At 42.3% G+C, this 18,217-nt stretch overlaps 1 protein-coding gene across 8 annotated transcripts; it reads right to left on the bottom strand.

Moving 5' to 3' along the window:
• Positions 1 to 60: 60 nt before the first annotated feature.
• clmna (calmin a) lies at positions 61 to 18,093 on the bottom strand. 8 transcript variants are annotated; one of them, XM_081722042.1, is made up of 13 exons: positions 17,732 to 18,092; positions 10,039 to 10,100; positions 8,939 to 9,034; positions 7,720 to 7,803; positions 7,503 to 7,595; positions 6,766 to 6,959; positions 6,417 to 6,610; positions 6,186 to 6,268; positions 3,889 to 6,072; positions 2,934 to 3,100; positions 2,498 to 2,606; positions 2,251 to 2,306; positions 61 to 1,752 (listed from the first exon to the last, which is right to left on the bottom strand). In XM_081722042.1, the coding sequence occupies exons 2-13, from the start codon at positions 10,057 to 10,059 to the stop codon at positions 1,575 to 1,577; spliced, it is 3,459 nt and encodes a 1,152-aa protein (XP_081578168.1). In that variant the 5' UTR covers positions 10,060 to 10,100; positions 17,732 to 18,092; the 3' UTR covers positions 61 to 1,574. The 8 variants fall into 8 exon arrangements, with proteins under 8 accessions (XP_081578168.1, XP_081578165.1, XP_081578166.1 ...); XM_081722039.1 differs by having other exon boundaries at positions 17,736 to 18,092; XM_081722040.1 differs by having other exon boundaries at positions 2,251 to 2,303; positions 17,736 to 18,092.
• Between the last annotated feature and the right edge of the window lie 124 nt (positions 18,094 to 18,217).

Raw genomic sequence — 18,217 nt, 5'->3', positions numbered from 1 at the left:
TAAAACCTCTTTGAACTTTGATGCAAGAACTCCTCATAAAAAAATAGGCCACTCACGTGATTTTAGGACGCGTGTAATTTATTGCCCTTGATTGGTGCATTTACAACAATATCCATAAAAAAGTGGAGTATATATTTATCAGATGGCCTTACAAATGTGAGACGTTTAAATACCTTTTTGCAGTACATCCTTGTGTAGATTGTGACAACTGGCGTCATTTTTAGCTTCACTGAACATGCCGAGAAGTTGAGGCTTCAGAAACAAGATTGAAATGGTTCCTTTACTAATGCCACAATGCATACAGCTTTATATTTCACTGCTAAATTGCTTTTCATATTAGAACTGTGTCAGCAGATCTTAAAGTGTATGTGAAGGAATTGCATTGTCTTTGAAATGACGAATTCTTAAACGTATCTATAAATAAAAAAGGCAAAAGCAACATGCTATTGCAAAGCACATTTTACAGGTTCCTTAAAAACAGTCAAGCATAATGTGCTCACACACTTCATATAATGCCAAAGACATACAACCACCACTAAAAGATCATTAATCACAAGCACATTCTATGAGACCCTATGCATATTCATAAAGGGGTCAATTGACCATTCTGGAAATCATTTCTCATGTGCTCTTCCATTCTGGAAAATAGACATAAATATATATCTACAGTTCTGTCACTTTAGAAATATGTAATATCATAAAAGAATAACCAAATTCATTGTTTGTTCACTCCATTCATTGTACCTTTAGTTTAGTTCATCTTTGGCGATCAGTGGGTTTTTTTGTTTGTTTGTTTGTTTTGTTTTGTTTTTTGAAAAGTGCTATTGACACCACTGAAGCTTACTGATAAAGCCCCGTATGGTTTTAAGACCCTTTTTCTGTAAAAGTATTTTAAGCTCATTGTAATATAAATATTGTGCATTTGCAAATATCTGCTGAATACTTTTAAAAACTACTCAAAAAAGTTGAAATTCATTTAATTGGGTTGTATAATGCATTTGCCATTTTGTAGGTGAAGAAAAAAAGCAAATGGTGCAGATTTTGTTCCCCTTCTATTTAAGTACATCAAATAAAAATTATGGCAAAACAGTTATGTAATATACTTTCATGGTCACAAAAAAAGAGTTATGTAGTATCACCTTTATGATATAAACCCTAAAACAAGGGCACAATCTCCACAGATACAGTGCTTTTTTTGTCATACGGTATCAGCATTACCATACTAAAGACCAAAAAGCATATTCTTATGATGATATACTTATTAGTATTATTAAATACATAATCATTAAAATGTTCATGTGCAGAAGATGCAGAGTGTACACAATGGATAGGGTGAACTGCTGTAAACCTGCAAATCTACTAACTGGCAACCAGTCAAAGACCTAAAAAACAACATTTGCACCCTTCTTTTTATCCATGTGTACCCATGAGTGTTTAGAATATAGAATTTCAACAAGCGGCCAGATCATCCATAATGCTCCTCCATTCTGTAAAGACCTTTAGCACATTAGAGAGAGGATGCTCTTCTCAATGCAAGCAGAGATCTGCAGATGAATCAAGTTTTAACTCAGCAGTCATTGCAGGTTAAGCAGGAGGCTGGGAATTGTCCACAGGTCCATCTGAGGCAGGACAAAAATGCAGTAGACCAGGAGCCACACGACCAGCAATAAGTAGGTGTCAGACAAGGCCGTCTGACGTGTGTTCTCAGGAATCGTTGCAGGGCTACTCATCTTCCTGTTACATAACACGCAACTGTTACACACACCAATAAACACACGCGCACACACACACACACACACACAAGCACAAATGCATTAGAATCAATTTTTACCATTGTCCGAGTTAGGCAGCTAACTTTGGAGCTGCTTGTTAGTAAACAATGAGCATAAGGTCATGCCATCCTCCACTTGAGAAACACTAAGGACTGAGATGTAGTTTCACATGCATTAGACTCAGCCTGCCAGGTAAAATATAAGGATGGCCATTTCACAAAATGCACACGTTGTCAGAGTGATATCATATACAGTGAATGATGCAACAGACACAAACTTGTTCACACAAGCAGGCTTGAGAAACGCCTCAAGGCGAACTCAGTGTTCTGTCTGAATTGGCCTCCTCAGTGCCACATTTGCATTGACTTTCACTGTGCTGTTGGGTGGGGGGTGGGGGGGGGGTTCTGGATTTTCCTTGCCAGTTTCTGAATGCAGAAGACTCAGGGAGAGAGAGAATTACACAGTGGATTTGCAGTACCTTTCAACCACATTCCCTGGTGTGATGACATCTGTGTCTTCCCCATTTTCTCTCTGCTTGTGAAAGACAAATGTTTGCACTAAGCAAATATTTCACAAAGGCTAAAATCAAGGGATCAAACATGCATGGCCTTGATAAAGGTGATCCTTTGAAAATGAAAAGTCTTTCCAAACAATCAGCAGTTGCACAAGTTAGGATAAACAGTCATAATATACAGAACAGTATATTGAATCATTATAGCACGAACCTTCAATTCCTTTGGGTGAAATGACTCTTGTGAGCACAGAGCTGTCAACAGCTTGCTTTCATCTTCAGTGCTGTCACTGGCAACGTCTTCCCTGTTTAAAAATTCCAAGCTTTATAAAAATATTATTTTCATGTTTCTGCAGTCAAACTACCCACTGAGTCCAATACCATCACAAAGCTAAGAGCTCATTCTCAAGAAGATCAGATCAGATCAGGAGAGGGGGATCAGTCATCCAAGAAGGAAATGAGGGCTTCACAGAGAGAAGCTTAGCAGCACTGCACTAGATTTCAAAAATAAACATCATTAAGTACATTTAAGGTAATTTGCAGCGAACACCGCAGGGCACACGTCTGAGATCATGTCCTCCTGAAAGGCCTGATCTCCAGGCTGCAGTGCTGCCATTGTGCCGTAGCTGGATCTAATAATAGGGCAGTACCTCAGCACCACTGTGTTTTCTCTGGCATCGGCAAGCTCTTCATCGCCGTTAACGAGTTCACCAAGCTCAACCGGCAGGTCCGTCTCCAACACTCCCCACTCTCCCGGGTGCCGAGCCCATGGCTCAAATGGACTCTGCTCTGGAGACTCCACCGAGCCCTCTCTAACCTTCAAACACAGATGGAGGACAAAGAGAGTGCGAAACAGATTATCTGTATATACATACAGTCATATGTCTGTCTAAGACAGGGGAAAAAAGGCTCTGGTATCAGTGTTTACAGAACAATTTATATCACCTGCCAGACTGCTTGAAGACAAAGAAGTATTTAACTTACTGTACTTATCCATGTGCATGTTAAACTTTTTTTCCCCCAGTCATCTAATTGACTTGGCTCTGAGAGGTGATAATTCACTTGTGTGTGGATGGTGGCATTGAGGATATCTAAAGGTGAATATCATCCGACATGCAACGAGCTGATCCACTGACTGAAGAAATGGAGATTCTGCTAGAAATATGTTCATTTGCTCCCCATCAGCTACTAATCTTTAATTAGAGGAATGTGTGTCAGAGAATCTTTCACCCTGCAGAGACTTTTTCCTACAGGCTCTGGATACTTCAAACATTTGTACAGGTCCAGGGAGACCCTACTAAGGAACTTCACATTTACAGCATTTTGCAGATGCTTTTATGCAAAGTGACTTGCATATATATTCAATGTGAAAGTATGACCTAGCACCTGGCTCTACCTACTAAACCAGGTATACTAAAGTGTACATTACAATATGACACCCCAGGCTGAACCATATCCAGACAGGGGGTCAAGATCTTACATATGCATTACATGCAGTTAATTCCACTGACACTGTTTCTTGACAATCCTGTGTGTATTCACATCATCCTGGGCACCAGATAATCTATTTTCTTTATTTCAGTTTAAGTATTTAATTGCAGTTACCTTTTCCTGTGTGGTAATCTCACTGTCTGTGAGGGCAGATTGAGAGGGTGCTGGCTGTAAAGGCATCACACTGAGGGAGAGTCGTAGTTTTGCAGGGTACCTTTCTTCTAGCTCGCCACTACCCATAATCCTTTCTGCCCCCTCCCAGGTGGCCTGGCTTCCACTCTGCCCATCGCAGGGCTGTTTTGGCATGCCATGCTCCCAGCTGTCATCAAGGTCTGGCTGCGAGGCAGGGCTTGTGGTGGTCAGCGAAGTGAAGGATTGCCTGTCTTGCTCATGGAAAGTGGTGTCGTGGTTAGGCTCGTCTGAGGTCATGTCAGTTACGGGGACATCACCACACGGTATCGCCGATGCAGGCACGTCATCCTTGCACTCGGTGATCTTTAACTGCTCTGTGGCCTTAGGACCACTGCTTTGATTCTGAGTGCAGGAGGCTTCCTCTTCATTCATGTTCTCCATCTCACTGAGATGACCCCCCATCTTGCTTTCGTTATCGACAGCTATGTCTTCTTTCATACTTTCTGCAACCCTTGCTTCAAGTTCAAGATATGTACTTCCTTTCAGCTCTTCCTCCAGAGGTGCACTCATATCACCCTGACTTGGTCCTTCATCGTAGGCGATGTCTTCACCCACTTCCCAAATTTCACTCACCTGGTTCAGAGGACTTGACTCTAACTTGTAGGTCCCGTCCCCTTCATCTTCAGTCACTTCAATAGAGTTCATCTCACCCAGCCTGCCATAGGTCGGAGGGTTGTCTTTGGTCAAATCCTTCACTCCCAGATCTCCATACATGCCCGAATCCTTAGCACCAGTTTGTTGGCCCTCGTCCCCATGAATATCTGCCCCAGAATCCCTTGCTTCAGACTGACTGCTATGTGTAGAAGTCTGAGGAAGTTCTAAACTGGTACAGGCCTGGTCTACTTTATAGTTTGGCTCTGTATTGTGGTCTTCTGGTTCTAGATCAAGCTCCTTTTGGTCAATGTCTACATGCAATGGCCAGGTCATTTCGTCATGATGTGCATCTTCCTTTTCTCCAGTGTCGCCGTCCTGCTTTTTAACATTGCTGCTGAAGACATCAGCCACGTTGTTTTCCTCCATTTCCTCCTTGTGAGACACTTCTTCAGACAGGTCAACATCCTCTTCACTTCCTGAAATGGAAATCCTCTCATACTGAAGAACAGGACATTCAGCATCATCCTCGAAAAAGGCCATGTGGTCTGATTCGGTGATGATCTGAGCAGCTTCAGTTTTGGAGGACTCTAAACTTTCTTTACATTCGAACTGGTTTTCAGTGCCAGCAACCGGTTCGTCAGTGTCAGTGGTTAACTCACTCTTGCTAACATTGTCCGGTTGTGTTGCAGAGATGTCTTTTTGGCCAGGATAATAGCCAGAGTCACTATCCCCACATGAGGTGTCATGAGATGCTGGTTTGACAATTTCTGGGTTCTGCAAAGGGCAGGGTTGTGTTTGCTGTGCATTTGGATCACTGATTATATCCTTACTGGGCATGTGATCAGTAGACACATCCTCCTTAAGATCTAAAATGTACCTATAAGCATCGTCCTCCTCAGACAGCAGTGTGGATTTGGCCTGCAAACTCTCCACCGAGCTGAGAGAGAAGTTTCCTTCATCGACAAACAGCTCTGTGTCCACCTGGTCTTGGGAGACCCTCTCTAACAGCAGCGGTGACACCTGATCTGATGTCAGCTCGCCAGGATAAGAAGAGTACCTCTGCTCACTAGATGTAGCACTCTCACTCAGAGAGCCATCGCTGCAAGACTGTGGAAGCTCACTAGGCATCTCACTCCACGAATCCGGAGAGTCCATCACAGAGTCAATCAGGGAAGGTTGAGGAGAGCTGGTGGTGGAAGATGCAGCACCAGACGTGTCCTTGTTCAGGGACAGGGGGCGGCAGAGAGGTCGACTGTCGGTGGTGCTAGGACTTGAATCCACTGAAGATTCCTCGCTATCCCAGGGCCTGTCCTCCACTATCCGCGGTTGGGCAGGAGTGCGGGCCTGCTCACGACCTTCGGCCACAGAGGAGATGAAGATCTTGGGCAGAGGCTGAACCCAATCCCTCTTCACCACACAGAACCTTTCTTTCCTCTGAACTCCATTTCTATATGGGGGCTCATTCATCCGTGTGCTGACCTTGCTCCTCTCCAGGAAATCTGAAGGATCATCCTTTAGGAAATGACAATCAAATGGGACATAAATTGGACCTCAGGGTAAACTTGTGACTATTTCCATGATGGTGTAACACTAGAATTTACTTAGAGAGATTGAGATTAATTTACCTCCTCGATTCCCGGAAAGTGCTCCAAAAACTGGGACACATATGTCATTATAGACTGTTCATCTGGGGGATTCAGGGTCACATCTGAGAAGATATGTTTAATTTTACTATTTGTACTAACCCAAATGTTTTCACTCTTGGAAGAACTTAAAACTTTCCTATGAAAGCATAAATTAAATTCACACAGACATTGGGAGAATCAGCTTGTAAAATCCAAAGCAGGCTATATTACCTTCAGGCTCCAGAAGCCGTGGTATACCCAGGCTATAGTGTGCTGTTCGGAAGGCCTCCTCAATGTTTTCTCTGGAGGACCTGAGCAGGGCTCTCCTCATGTCCACCAGACTGGGGTCAATAGATTTGATAACTGCAAGAAAAGCCAGGCCACTTGTCCAGCTTTTGCCAAAATCCTGGACCGCTACTCCATATCTAGAAAACCAGGGAAATAAGCAGTGAGCTCTAGACTAGACACAACAATTGAGATTTCTGATGTAAACAAGGAAGTCTGGTTTTGTCAGCACATCTCCTTTCTAGCACTTATAAATTATTCAAAGAAGGCCATCATAATACTCAAAAGCTCGTACTTTCTGGTGCGTCTCTGGACCCACTGTAAGAGTGTCTTTATGGCTTTCCCATGATCCTTGGCAGCAATGGAAGGCCTCCTGTCATCTGATGGAGTGCTAGAGTGTGAGGTGTCAGAATCTGAGCTGGTGGGGATCGAAGATAAGCTGGAAGAGGATGGGAACTGGTTCTTTATGTTTCCTGTCAGCTCTTTAATCTGAAAAATACAGAACCATAATTCAAACACCATGAAAAATCCCAGGTTTCTCAGAAATATACAATATTGCTCTGTATGTGTAGATTATCTGAGGAAAGTGTAAAGATGTGAAAACATATTGGTCCTATCTAAAACCCAAGTAGACAAGGAGCACCAAGTACATCCTTGCTGTTTCTGAGAATTATACCAAATTAGATTAGACCTTTGATCTAGTGTCATGTTACTGTTGAGAGCCTCAAATATCTTGAAAAGCTTCAAGGAAACCCTCATTCTCTTACTGATGGAATTACAGTGTTTTCATTATTTTCATTCTTTTACAAAAGGCGCAATGATTAAGCAATGCTACAATCCTTTTTATGTAGTCTACATTCTCCCCCCCCCCACCACATTCTTGCTTCTCAATACCACGGAAGAAACAAAGGATGACACTGCAACATGAAAGCAATGGCATGCTAGGCAGATAGATCGAAAAAAAAAAAGAATGGAAGATAACTAAGCAAAGAGAATGATGAACAGAGAGATGTGTGCTTATGACCTCTTTACCTGGAAAAAGAGGATGATATTCCAGATCAGGCCCAGCACTATGGATGAATTGCCATCAGCAATGTCTGCTGCATCAATGCTAACCAGCTTTACCTGTAACAGAAAAGATATCCACAGCACACTGACATGCCAGCCATTAGCCTTCAACAAAAGCTTTTGTAGCCCTTTTTTATTCTTTACTCTTTTGTGAATTCACATGACTCAAAACAGTACTTACGTTTCTTTCCTCCAGGAATGTCAGTACCTTCGCTATGTTATTAAGCCTGAAAATGCGATGTGAGGATGGCTTGAATCCATGCAGCTGAAAGGTCACAGCAAAAAAAGACACATGCAATATTTTCCCTGTAACTGAAGATGCATAGATAATCAAATCTTTTTCAAAAGGTAGACCTGTTTGGCTAGGAAACTAAAGCAAGTCCTTCTTTGTAGCTTTAAATATTTTGTTTTATCCTCATTGAATATAAGCATTTGTATTATGAAAAATATCTTACAACATTAATTTCAGAGTCAGTTTTCAAGATCAGAACAAGTCTTAAACCTTAAGCATCACCTCTCAAGTCAAATTATGCAAAAACACACCTACACACCATAATCTTCCTGAGGCCAGAGAATATCTCCAATTAACTGATCACAGATATAGGCCATAAAACTAGTCTAGCCCTGCTCCTAATCATTGTTTCCTTTAAAAATTTAATGGTCCTGTCTTTCTAGAGTGCATGCTTTGCAATCAAGTGCCACCAGGCTGCTGGCTTCCTATCTAAGAATGTCTTGGCACACATAGAGCATACCGACATAGTAGCCTCCTGTATGGGTGTGTCTGTCAGAGCCAACATCCACACTTTGGGTGTAAGCCATGACACACATCTTATTTGCAAAGCATCAGTTTAATTTAACTGTGGTGAATCAGGTGCTTAAATTCTCTTTGAACATCAGTGCACACACAACAAGATAAATTCTGTTAACTGATAAAGCACAAAGCTATGAGCTACCATCACAAAACTGACTGCATTATCTAACTTTTGAATAGATGCCAAAAAGTCTACATTAGCTAATGACTGAAGAGAGAATGTCTTTGGAAGTTTACATCCCATTTTGGTTTCCTTTACACTGCGATTGTCAGCAACAATTGTAGCATTACCTACCTTTTATTTTAACAATAGATAGTTAAACAGAGATGTCACTCTGCATAGCTTGACTGCTTGAATAAGTGACTCTGGAGAGGTATGGCCAGCATGTATATGGTACCAGGTAGCACAGTTCTTTGTCTCTCCACTATTTGGGGAAATTCTGACTTACTGTATTTTGAAATGAGATTGGCCATAATAACAATCTTACGGGGATTTTGTCATGATACAATGCACAGACGGGAATACCATTTACCACGTCTACAGAACACAAAAGAGTTTTAAATCTTTGTGATTCCAGAAGAGTCATACCAGCCTACATCCTGACAGCTCCTCCAGCAGGGCCATCAGGATCTTCCCATCCCGGATGTCACGGAAGAGGTCGTGCACCTCTATCGGAGGATTACACTACACACAGAAGAGAATTGTATTCAGGATTGACACTGCGCTGGTATCCAGCCTAATCAAGATCAACAGAAGGTCTGTCTAGTGCCACCATTTTTTTCACCATTTCTGACCAATAGAACCTACAGCATATGGCCCCGAATTTGTATTGGGAGGTGCAGTAACAAATAAGACCTCCTCAGAGAGGGAATCTAATGACTTTAGAGCAATTTTGTTTTAATTACACAGAGCCAGAAGGCGTTGGGGGAACTGAATGTTAGAGGGCTAACTTTTCCATCAAAACAATGTAGACAAATGTGTAATTGTCAATTAGTGGGTCGCTGTTCTGATAAAAAGCCAAACTCTGGGTCGCAGAATAGAGAGTCATTGTACAGCACAACAAAGGATTCATCATTGGTTGTTTTCAGTCAGTCCAAAGCTGCATGGATGGCAATGTTATAATCTGCAGGCTGCCTGAAATACTAGAAGGCCACCACACAACAGGCAGCAAAAACAAAGCACTGGATTTTTACGAGCGGACCCAGTGTGCAACGCAGCAAGTAAGGTGTAACGCAACTGTGCGAGTCCCTCTCTCTGCCTGTGACGGTGAGAGAGAAAAAAAAGAGAAAGTGGGATACACAAAAAGGGTCCGAGTTACGGGGGAAATTCCAAAGACTCTTTGGGGGGAACAAACAAGGAAGAAGACCAATAAAAGCCATGCACTGATAAACATATCTCATCTTACATAAGTAGATTGTGAAACTCTCAACACATCTGATGCTGTGGCAATACTTGCTGTCCGATTAGAATCTACACCTCATACATGAATAAAGGTCAACTCCATCTAAATTATTTATCATTCAGGTAAGAAAGTGACACATGCATTTTCTGTTTATCATGTACCACTGCCATAGAGACTGGTTTGGTGTGGAGATTTAAGGCTGTAAGATGGTGTACACTCCAAGTTTGTAGTTACCACACATTCTCAGTCTGTGATATCCACCAGGTCATAATTAACCTGCACGAACCTTCTCTAAATGTAGATTCATCCATCTTGTAAAGGTCCTCTTCTGAACGACTTCCCTTTCAACTGGAGAAGAGACAAAGAAGGACAATTTGTGTCATTAAAGAAGACGTATGCCTAAAGGCAAGCGAGGCTTAGCGCAGGCTGCAGCTCTCTTGCTAGTCATTCCTCATACGGAGTCTGGAGGCAGTGTACACTAGTAAACATACCATGGCAACGGAGAGAGAAAATAGCAAATAGTCATCACAGACTGTGCACTGCCTTTTTGCTGCACATTTCATTTTAATGCCAGCACTACCCAAATAGGTGGAATGTCACTCAGTTATGTTTTTTCATTTGATAAATAATGTCAAATTTTGCTCATTATTGAGAAACCTTTCTGTAATTGCAATTAAAAAATTTAAAACAAATTTTTAAAGACGAACAGCACATACAGGTCAATGCGCCACACCTACATAGAAAATCTCTCAAATGAACCAACATGTTTAATTCACATGCTCCATCATGGAAAGAGGGCAGGGGTCACGGGTCTGCAGGGATGCTGTGTGTGATACTGCCCTGTGATTGGCTTCTGTTTGAAATAAAGACTTCTGGCAAAGCTCAACAAGAGAATGTGTCCAATTATACAATCCCTTTTAACATGGTGACCACTTTAGGCCTTTCTTGATGGAGTGTCCTGACACTAGAGGTTTCTCATCCTCTACTCTCAGAGGTTTCTCATTGGCATTCTGACCACGTAAATAAATAACACTGGACGAACGGCCCCAACCCGGGGGGAGTGCCCCTTCGCACGGGGCTTACTTCATTCATTATTCAATACAAAACCCCAAAGAGGCTCCATTTACTCGAATCAATAAGTGTTGTCCCAGTGACATGATGGAATAACGGCTTAGAAGTCTGGCAGGAAGTCTAGGCTTACAGCCATACACACATTAAATCACACAAACACAACAGCACACATTCACTATGCTGCACACACCAGTGACTAGTGATGCCCAGTTGGAAAACCATTTTTGTGACAAAAATGTTTAGAAATCTGGGAACACTTTTGTCACAAAGAGGTTGAACATAGTGCTGGGCTGAGACTTCATTATTTTAGACTGAAACCAAACAAAGTTATGAATAATAACAGAAGAATAGCTATCATAAAGAATGCAAATTAATCTAAAATTAAATTAGGTAAAATTCTCAAGTCAGAGGTTTTGTATTAAACCTAATCCATATCCCATTACATGTGAACAAATCAGTAGTAACATTAACACCTTGTACTGTCACTGGGAGGTTCATGCATTAAATCCTTTTGAACATGTCTGGGGAACTACAAGCAAAGAAAAGCTGTTGGACTGTATTGGGTATGACACCATGTAATGTCACAGCAGACACAGGCATGAAGGTTTAACTGGAATCAGACTTTAAATCCATATCAAGCCAATACAAAATAGGCTATACTGAATTAAAAGCACAGGCGTCCAGTACTGCACAACAGTATATGCACAACTTAATTCCTCACGATGCTACATGAAGACTGCTCCATAACACACTGCCTCTTCTGTCCAGGCTTCTACTGTCAGACCTGGGTGAATGGTCTGGGGTCACATGAATAGCACAGTGCTCTCTGTTCTCTGTGCAGAATGATGCTGTAGTAATGAGGGGCCACTTCCATTGCCTGGCTGTGCTGGACGGCTTTGTGTAGCATGATGGACAGGTCAGTGCTGACGTCTGCTGAAGGCTTTCTGAGAGCAAAACAGCAGCTCCACCCATCCCGGTTCATAAGAACATTGTTTGCTGGTACAGTGAACTTGGCTGGCTGAGCTCAGCAGTTTCTTCTTTTCTCACACGTCAGTAAACCGTGCTCCAAGATTCAAACAAACTCCATTGCACGCCCAACCATACACAATGTCACAGAGGCAAATAAGGTTATGTTGCAGGGGGCTGCATGACTGAGGCCTGTAATGATTTGCATGATTAGACTAACAAGTCTTATACGCAGCATGAATATCAGCACTTTGCCTCAGTTCACACGACCTCCTTCCTGAGCCGTGAGGACACAGCAATAATTTTTAGCTTTGCTGACTCGAGTACAGTAACAACGACACCTGGAAGTTGTGTAAGCACTTAAATAAACAGTTGTTTTGATGTGCACATGCAAACGACACAAATTACCTTTTTTTAGAACTGGAAAAAAAATTGTCATGTTTTACTGAATCAGCTACAGAAAATAGAAGCAGATAAAAAAAAATATTTTCACTGCCTGGAACAGCTTGCAGCCAAATTGAAAATAAATACAGTCAGTGCTAACCACAGTCAAATCCATCCTTGAACCCAAAAGGACATCAGTATTTAAGGACATACAATAAAAGTACATCAAATATAAGGTATATAATTATGATGAATATTTGAAGCTGAATATAACAAAGACTCAAGACTACCATATACCTTCAGAGACAGTGAATGTGAAGGCCATTTTTTCATTCCATGGTCTGTCAGGGGGAAAGTAAAAGCAAAATGAGTTTGATCTCACTGGACGCCCATTAACAGGCTGCAGGAGAATGGTCAGTGTGAAGGCCTGTAGATCATCCGAATCTTCCCACGCACCTCACACCTCTGAGCACAAAAGCAGCAAGTGTTTCTGATGGCAGCAGACTGTGCTGCTCTTTGATGCAGGATCGCTGTAACTTCTCTCTGAGGCATGCTTAAGTTCTCAGTTTTAGATACATTGTTGCATGGCAACCAAGTCATTCTGCACGGCAAGGCACAAGATGGCTTTCATTAGCCACATATTAATCCAGCACCAGCTAGTAAGGAAAGGTATAACGCGTCAAATACAGCATAACAATTCAAATAAAGTACATCAACTATCAAGTATTTTTAATAAAACCTAAAAGGCTATGGTGGATTGCAAAATCTGAACAGCATTGACCTTGAGATATTGTACATACAAAACTATTTACATACAAAACCTAATTGTGTACAAACATTTAAAGTTTAAAAAGTGAAGCACCGAAGCCCACCTCATCACTGTCATGTTTGAATAGCTGGAAGAAAATCACTGACTTATGCGTTACCAAAATTGCCCCTTCCCCAAACAGGCCAACTCCTGTGCTGCAACCTGTCCAGTTAATGAGGCCATCTGGTCATGAACTAAGCATAACATACTTCCTCCTTAATGCAGACTGTTTACGATATGAAACACATTTATTTATACTGATCCTACAGAGCTGAATATGGCCCCTGTGATTCCTCCCCTCACATGACAAATCCCATAATGCACTGTAGTGTTTCCACTCAGAGGATTAGACATAATAGTTATGGCACCGTGTCATGCATTGGCATTTATACTTTCAATACACCCACTGTGAGCATTTTGGCATGTTCCCTGGCCCAAGCACAGGGCTTTAAATTGGAGTTGTTCTCCACTTCAGCCATGTACACATTTCAAATAAGGAAAGTGTGCACATAGATACAAGAATGATGTAATTCCTAAGAATGCACAAAAGGCAAGAATGGCAGATTTAAAGCAAGAAGCTAAAACTCCTATAAAGAACACAAGCATTCTTTGTTTAGTTTTTGTGCTAACACATGATAATAAATCAGGTGTTAATCTGGCGTGTAATCTGGCTAAAGGTCGTTCGAGAGTAAACTAGAGATGGCAAGTGCCAGAACACCACTTCATGCACTCCATAGGACAGGGAAAATTGCACTTGAGGACCAAATAAATTCTCCAGCTGTAAAGCCTCACCATTACACAGAGTAAGCTTGAGAATCTGAGGTGTCTAGTGTACAGTCAGAAGGCTTTGAAAGAGTATATAAAAAAAAGATAAATTGAGTGTGTTGGAGTACAAGAGTCTGTGTGTGTGAGAAGTACAGAGAGAGAGACAGAAATCAAGGGAGCGCAAGAATGAGCAGGAGAGAAAAAGACAATTCAGACAAGACGATATTACCAATATATTCTCAGACAAATATAACATAACGCGACAAACCTAGCAAAATTAATTTAAAATCACAGGCCTAATGTCAGAGCAGAAAGAAAGATGAAAAAGTAGAACTTAACTGAGTGTACCTATTAGGTAGCGGTGCACATAAAACAAAGGCATATCTGTAAGACAATAATTTAGCTATTCAGAAAGCATTTGACATGCCGAACGTAAAAAAAAATGTGTGTCCAACAAGTAGCTGCCTGTGCTGTCTCTTCAAAACAAAGACAGTATATACCATTTGTGGTGCTGTCTGAGCATGTACTACATTTCAAATATCTTTAATCTGGCAGGCAGTTTAATCAGTTTGAAATATTCAGCAAAAAGGTGTCTTAACAAGAACCTATGATTTTTAGGATGTGAATACAGACAGGTCACATTATGTTTAACGGGCCCTGTAAACTGCAACCAGAATGACAGTATTATCATGACAATGGCCAGGCAATGTTACCATTTATACAGACATAAAATTCAGAGTTGGAATCACTCCAATCAGCGACCTGTGCTTTATTCAGCACTGCTAGCAGGCTTGACTGTCACTTTTGCCAGACTGTAGAAACACCTGCATCTAATAAAGCTTCTTGATGTCCTCCAAAATAAAGAATGACCTCAGTTTCTTTCTAGCTTTATTAGCCAGTGTAAGGTTCAGACTTTCTAACAGGCACTTCATAATAAGTTAATATAGTGTAAAAGTTTATTCTGTTCATTAATTTCTGTTAATGCCATTTAAAACATTATGATCTCAAACCGAATTTAAAGTGGTATTACATAATACGGACATAATACATAGTATTACATAATACGGTTCATGTGTCTATTATCCTACACTTGTGTGGGAATATACAACGTCATACCAGATTGAATGCTTTACAAAGTTGCTGTTACTTAATGTTATCCTGGTCTGCACACCAGAACCCATGTTAGTCTGCTACTTCTGTGGTGACATCCATCCCTGCTCCAGTGAAAAGGCAGACAGTAAAGGCACCCAGGCAGGGGGGGGGAAGCTCACACGGTTGGAGTGGGTTACATAACTGCTCAGCTGCAGAGGTCTCCGTCGCCCAGCTGTGTTGACCGCGCACACGGGCCACGGGAGGCGGGGCAGGCACACGCCGCAGACTCTGCTGTCTATAGACAGGCCAAACACCTACAGCGCGCGTGCCTTCACGCCAACATGGTTCCTTTCTGGGGATGCGCTTCTGATGCTGAGAGCACGGCAGAATGCAGAGAGGTTACCCTAGCTGCTCGGGACAGCCTGTGACGACGCAGACACAACTGTGGCTCTGTCCCTGCATACCTGCACCCCTTTGCAACCTTCTCTTCAGTAAACAGCAGAATGTATAGCAGCATGCAACTGACATAGAAAGGAATCCCAGTGGTTCAGTGATACATCAGTGTTAAGCAACCATGCAACTGTGCACAACTGTGTAGCTCGGAGGTATTTACATCTCTATTCAGCACGTCACGCAACTAAACAGCAATCTCCAGAGAGAGCATTCGGATTACTGGAAGCAGTGGATTAGCTAATAGATTATTTTCTGCAGTAGGGTAACACCATGTTAATCTTTTCCAAAAGAACTGGAGTGCACAGGAATTCCTCTATTACTCAAGAGTTCGGTGCTCTAGTGGTCATTTCACAATGGTTAAACAAACGCAAAGCACTCCAGGGCAAGACGGGAAAGGAAACTGATTTTCCTAAGCGTTCAATTAGTTCAGGTGGAGCAAGGACAGTATCATAGCTCAGTATCGACAGAAAAATGGAAATGTGGGGGCTGGAAGAGATAGAAGCATTATCCCGATCTCTGTCCTTACTGGGAATTCATACCAGAATCTCCCAGCACATACTGGATTGTAGCCTCCCGTCATTCCAAGCTGGCTTTGGAAGAAAATCTGTCAAAATAGGGAACAGCACAGACCAAACATGGTGGTTTGTGTGTGGTTGTGTGGGTGTGTGTACCAAACGGAGGAGTGGAGAGAGAGAGCAATTTTTCAGTCACCACTTTATATGAAAATTCATCCTCCTGGACGACTTGTCGAGTGGTGCAGAGCCTCCCTGGGTTTCAACTGCACTTTCTCCTGCGCAGCACAGACTGGCTCCGATTCAGCAATTAAGGACGTTCAGGCAGACGTGTGGCTCTAAAGGCAAATGCTGCCATCACTGCGACTTGCATCATGCACATGCACGAACACTCCTTGCTGCTCTGCTGGGAGTCTCCTGCCAATCAAAAGACTCATGCAAAGCGGGCCAAAAGATCAGAGGCTATAGCATCAGCAATGAAAGAAGAAAGGCACTTTTCCCACAGACACATTCACCCACTTTCATCCACGCCACACATCTCCAGCTCTGCATCGCCTTGATACAGATTTGTTTTTAGGTCCAAGTCTGAAGAATAAGTGTGTGTACTTTTTCAGATGCAGTACAATACACTGTGAAATATGGTGCAGAGTGGGGAGTTAGTGTAATAGAGAGCACACAGGAATGTGTAATGTAACAGTACCACATGGGTAAACGCCCAAGGTCTTTGATAGGCTATTGATATTTCACGGAGGGTCAATTGCTCTCTGTAACCCACAACCATGAAGAGGAGTCAGAATCCCAATGAACTGTGGGGTGGTAGAGAGTCTGCGATGTGTGGGAACACACTGCACTAAAATTCCAGATCTCCAATGCAGAGGGCAACGCTCTTTCAGTGAATTGAGCCGGTTATGTAATCTGCTGCGAGGCTTCGCTTTCTGTAGCATCTCATCCCAGTTCTAATTTCTCCCCTTCATGGGTGGGCGTGCGCAGGGTGTTACATCTCTAAAGACACAGCTCCATGGTGATTAAACGTTGCTGTAGGCTCGCTGCCAGCTGCAATCTGAGATGGTTTCTGTAGCACTACTGCACGTTACAAGTTTAAAGCTATACTGCAGAGCTATAGTCACCTCGAGAGCCATTATTTCGATTGCCAGCCAGAATACTAACTACATGAAATTCCTCTTGTGTACAATGGAGAAGAATAATATAGGGAGGGATGATGAATATCTTGACCAAATCACCTGATGATTTAGACTCATGAGACGAGTCCTCACGTTACACACTCATGAAAATAATTATATGCACTGGACGAATATGTTTATGCGTCACTAAGAAAACTCCCTGTTCTGTCACAGGTGAGTGGACGGATGTAAGAAAAACGCAAGAGAACTGGACAGCTACGAATACAATCCTGTTGCTCTCCGCCTGTGTAAACTTTCCTTTAAGGCCCACGGTGTCAGAGGTACGAAATTAATTTAACACCAAAAGTATCAGGGTTCCATTTCAGTAGCAGACTAATAACTTCGCAGCGATTCGATTATGGTTCTTTAGACGTGTTTGCTTTGGAGTATCTCGAGCTGCAGATATTCTCAACAGGGGTTGCACGCGATTCGAGCTAGCGACTGTATAACCACTAGTTTTACATTTTCGCTTTGTGTATTTATTTATTTTCTGTTATTGCATAAATATTTTAGCGGGATGTGTGAATCCAAGATGAACCGAAAAAAATGGAACGACTACTCTGTTCATCCCAGATGCCGGCAAATGGTCACATTTGAAGCACAACGCATGATTGTTGCATCCACTCAACCGAACACCGCGGCGAAATATTGTTATAACTTTATATAGTGAACTGCTACATACACGTTTAGACTGCAGTATATAGCCTTCGTTTACTAGTTAGCTTAACAATCGTGACTGCAGCTCACCTACCTTGAAGATTCTGCACTCGGATGTCGCTAATTTGGCCGATAAATTCCTCACGTTCAAACCAGTCTTCCCATTCCAGTCCAGCCATTACCTTCGGGACAGTTGATCTTTGCACCTTGTTTGGAAAAACTCCCGTCCCGCGCTATTTGCAGCTTTTCTTTGTAAATATTCTATTTTCTGCTGACCCAAGCGGTAGCCATAAGCGCAGTTATGGGAACTCAATCTAGACTAAGATGCTGGTTTCTGCTTGTGCATTGTTATCGTGGAGTAGCCCAAGTTTCCTGGTGACGTAGAAGGCACCGCCGCGGCGCTGTGTGCGCGGTTGATAGGGTGAGGAGAAACCAAAGGCTTATAGCAATGAACGGCACCTGGTTAATATTTTCGTGGTTCTCTGCACACGCCCACTACCCGCTTACAGTATCAATTGGGCAGTCTCTCAGCGACGAAAGAAGCTTGAATATGATGGCGTTCCTTGCCGACCGGTT

Source organism: Electrophorus electricus, chromosome 10 (genome assembly GCF_041902795.1).
Source record: "Electrophorus electricus isolate QZ-2024a chromosome 10, ASM4190279v1, whole genome shotgun sequence".
NCBI lineage: Eukaryota > Metazoa > Chordata > Actinopteri > Gymnotiformes > Gymnotidae > Electrophorus > Electrophorus electricus.
This window is presented reverse-complemented; position numbering and strand designations above follow the sequence as displayed.